This window comes from Gavialis gangeticus, unplaced genomic scaffold (genome assembly GCF_001723915.1).
Source record: "Gavialis gangeticus isolate Ggan-Ray unplaced genomic scaffold, GavGan_comp1, whole genome shotgun sequence".
Lineage (NCBI taxonomy): Eukaryota > Metazoa > Chordata > Crocodylia > Gavialidae > Gavialis > Gavialis gangeticus.
The window spans coordinates 28,320,247-28,323,044 of NW_017729033.1; the positions used below are offsets into that span (position 1 = coordinate 28,320,247).

The 2,798-nt window shown below is 43.5% G+C and overlaps 1 protein-coding gene across 2 annotated transcripts in view; it reads right to left on the minus strand.

The window, feature by feature from the left end:
* Positions 1–2,027, minus strand: part of KIAA0232 (KIAA0232 ortholog) — a 101,003-nt gene extending 98,976 nt beyond the window's left edge. The window contains exon 1 of one of the 2 annotated variants that reach the window (XM_019526160.1): positions 1,971–2,027. Coding sequence is in view for 1 of the 2 variants with exons in the window: in XM_019526159.1 (XP_019381704.1) it covers positions 1,509–1,739 (231 nt within the window). In the remaining variant the exon portion in view is untranslated. Of the gene's footprint in view, positions 1–1,508 lie in introns of both variants that reach the window. The other variant, XM_019526159.1, reaches the window with a different exon arrangement.
* Between the last annotated feature and the right edge of the window lie 771 nt (positions 2,028–2,798).

Here is a 2,798-nt window from a genome sequence, read left to right on the forward strand (position 1 = left end):
GGGGGGGGGTTAACCAAACTTACCTCTTCAAACTGCTTCAAATGTTCTTATTTTTATTCACATAAAATAGTCAGGCAGCAGGCAAGACATTCCCTCCCCATCCAGAACAGTAAATGTATATGTATACGTATATATTAATGTGATTATCTAAAGACTTCCTCAAATTCTGCACAAATATCAATTCCTCTCAATTTGCACATAATACCCACAGATTTAGTTTATCAAAAACTGATGCAATTTATCTTTAGAACTGCTGCAAGTTTTAGCACAGGTACTCCATAAACATACTTCTAACTATCACTTTGGCACTTACTTGCATATAGTAAAAACTATGCATGATATTAGTCCAAAGCCAAAGGTTCTTGATTTACCACACAGATCACTTGGCTGGCCTGCCAGTCAACACAAGCCTGATCACCCTATAGCTAAGCACTGCTCAGTATGGGTGTGTACTCCAGATACCACCTGCAAAGGAGCCGTGCACTAATTAGCTCCCATGTGATTGCAACTGGATTTTTTTGCCATGAGTTCTGGCATCCTTGAAAAATGCATATGTTGATGAGGCATAGGGTAACCTGGTCTGGCTTTACTTAATGGAGGGCAGTGCCACACTAGTCATATATGCACCAGGCTGAGAAAGAGCAACAGGCAGATTCTGGGTCAATTATTTGGGGCCCCACGTGGTGATGTTTGCTAGACATTGAAGGATGGTAAAGAAACAGGAATCATTGGAAGTGAGGAGAAAGGGGAAGGATTAATTCCATAGCAAGCTGAAAAATTACATATTGTTAAGGTAAATAAATGTGCTTTACACATTAGAGATCTGTTGCAATCTGTCTGCAGGTCAGTCTTCCACACCCACCCGAAAGTAAGCCTTAATTCTAGAGCAGGGATAGGCAATTATTTTGGGCGGAGGGCCACTTACTGAGTTTTGGTAAGCCATCAAGGGCTCCATGACAGGCAGCCAGGGGCAGATAAATATTAATTTTCTCAATATTTTAAGGGCTCTGTGGGCCAGACAGAATGGCTTGGTGGGTTGCATCCAGCTTGTGGGCCGCATTTTGCCCACCCCTGTTCTAGAGCATAAGACATCCACCAGGAAAAGGTAGTGGCTCCACAAGCTACCACAAAACCAGGCCAGTTTTCTCTGCTTACAAGGCACTTGTTACAATTTACTGAGGTCTCTATATCAAATTAGTGCAAATTTACAGCCATATAGCTCAATATCAATGTTTCGCTTTTGTATTTTATAAAAACACACTATTTATTACAAATATTCAAATTTCAAACTGTAACAGAAATCAGATAGTGATAGAAAGCTTTAATGCAAATGAATTGCTCTGATAGCAAACCAGCTGTATCAAATTATTTTTTTTCCAGATTTGATCCTGTGATAGCTTTTCCCACCCCAACAGTGACAGAAGACGACATGAAAAACATCTTAATGTGTACACAAAGCATAAGCAAGCACTCGGTTTCACCAGACAACATCTAAAATATGTAAATACCTGTTCCTGCAGATCGTAGTCATAGCTATCATGCAGCAGAAGACTGAGGACATACCGAGTATAAATCATGGCATCAATGCCACACTTCTCTAGCTCTTGTCCCAGCCAGGTCTGCACTGGGCCCAAAGCATGAAGCAGAGACATTTCAGAAACAGATACAGGGCCTGGATAAGAGCTTGAGGAGCTTTCAGATGGCAAACCATCCACAACAATTGTACAGATAGGGCGCATGAATCTAGGTGGTTGGCATCCTTATAACGTGAAGCATTTTCTGTAGTTGATATTCCGTCGATATCTGGAGGTGATTTTCACTCCAGTATATAGGAGAGAGGCTTGACTTCTAGGACAATCATTTATATTTCCTGGCAGTTAGCCGTCTAGAGACGAACATCACTCTTCAGGCATGACCAGTGAATAAACTAAATCCTAATAGCAAACACATATGTAGATGTGTTTTTCTACCTTAATTTCACATTGAGGCCAGATGCAAGTCCCCAGCCGGACCTATAAAAAAGGAAAAAAAAGGTAAGTTGTCATCATATATTCCATTAAAAAGAGAAATATTAATAGTGAGCAAATATTCTAAATTGCAGTTACTTATGTATTCTGCTTACCCTACAGCAAAGGAGCCAAACTCACCTTGGGCCCCGGGCCTGCAGGAGCATAGGGACACAGCTGAACATCAGGGCATAGAGACAGTGGTGACTTACAGTGCCACCACTATCACTGTTATGATCACACAGTTGCCAGTAGCAACTGCTTTTTTTTGTGTGTGCACTCCCCCTCCAAGTTGGCACCCAGGGCAACTGTGCCATTCATCTCACCCTAGTTATGCTACCTGGCCGGATCAGGACCACAGGGCCCAGTGCACAAGCAAGCAACAGTAGCTTTGGCTCTAGCTCCAACTTGGAGCATGTGGCAGCAGCTCTGACTTAGAGCATGTGGTGGCTGTTCCAGACCCTGCCATGTGCCTTGTCCCAGAGTAAAAGCTGCTGTCACTGTATGTCTCATGCCATGGCAGCAGTTCCAGCTCTAGAACGAGGTATACAACAGGGGAGAGTAACCAGGAAGGTAGGGTTATGACAGTGGTGTCAAGCAAAGCAACCGGACAGTATCCAGGATTGTCAGCCCTCACACCATCAACTGCCATGTCCACTGCAGCAGGCCACTCATCTCTAGCCACACCCCCAGGTCCCTGTGGCCCACCAGTAGCAGCGCAGGTCAACTCTATGCAACCTGGAAAGTTCTCCCAAGTTTCCAGGAGATTTATAAGCAGGCATCACTAATACT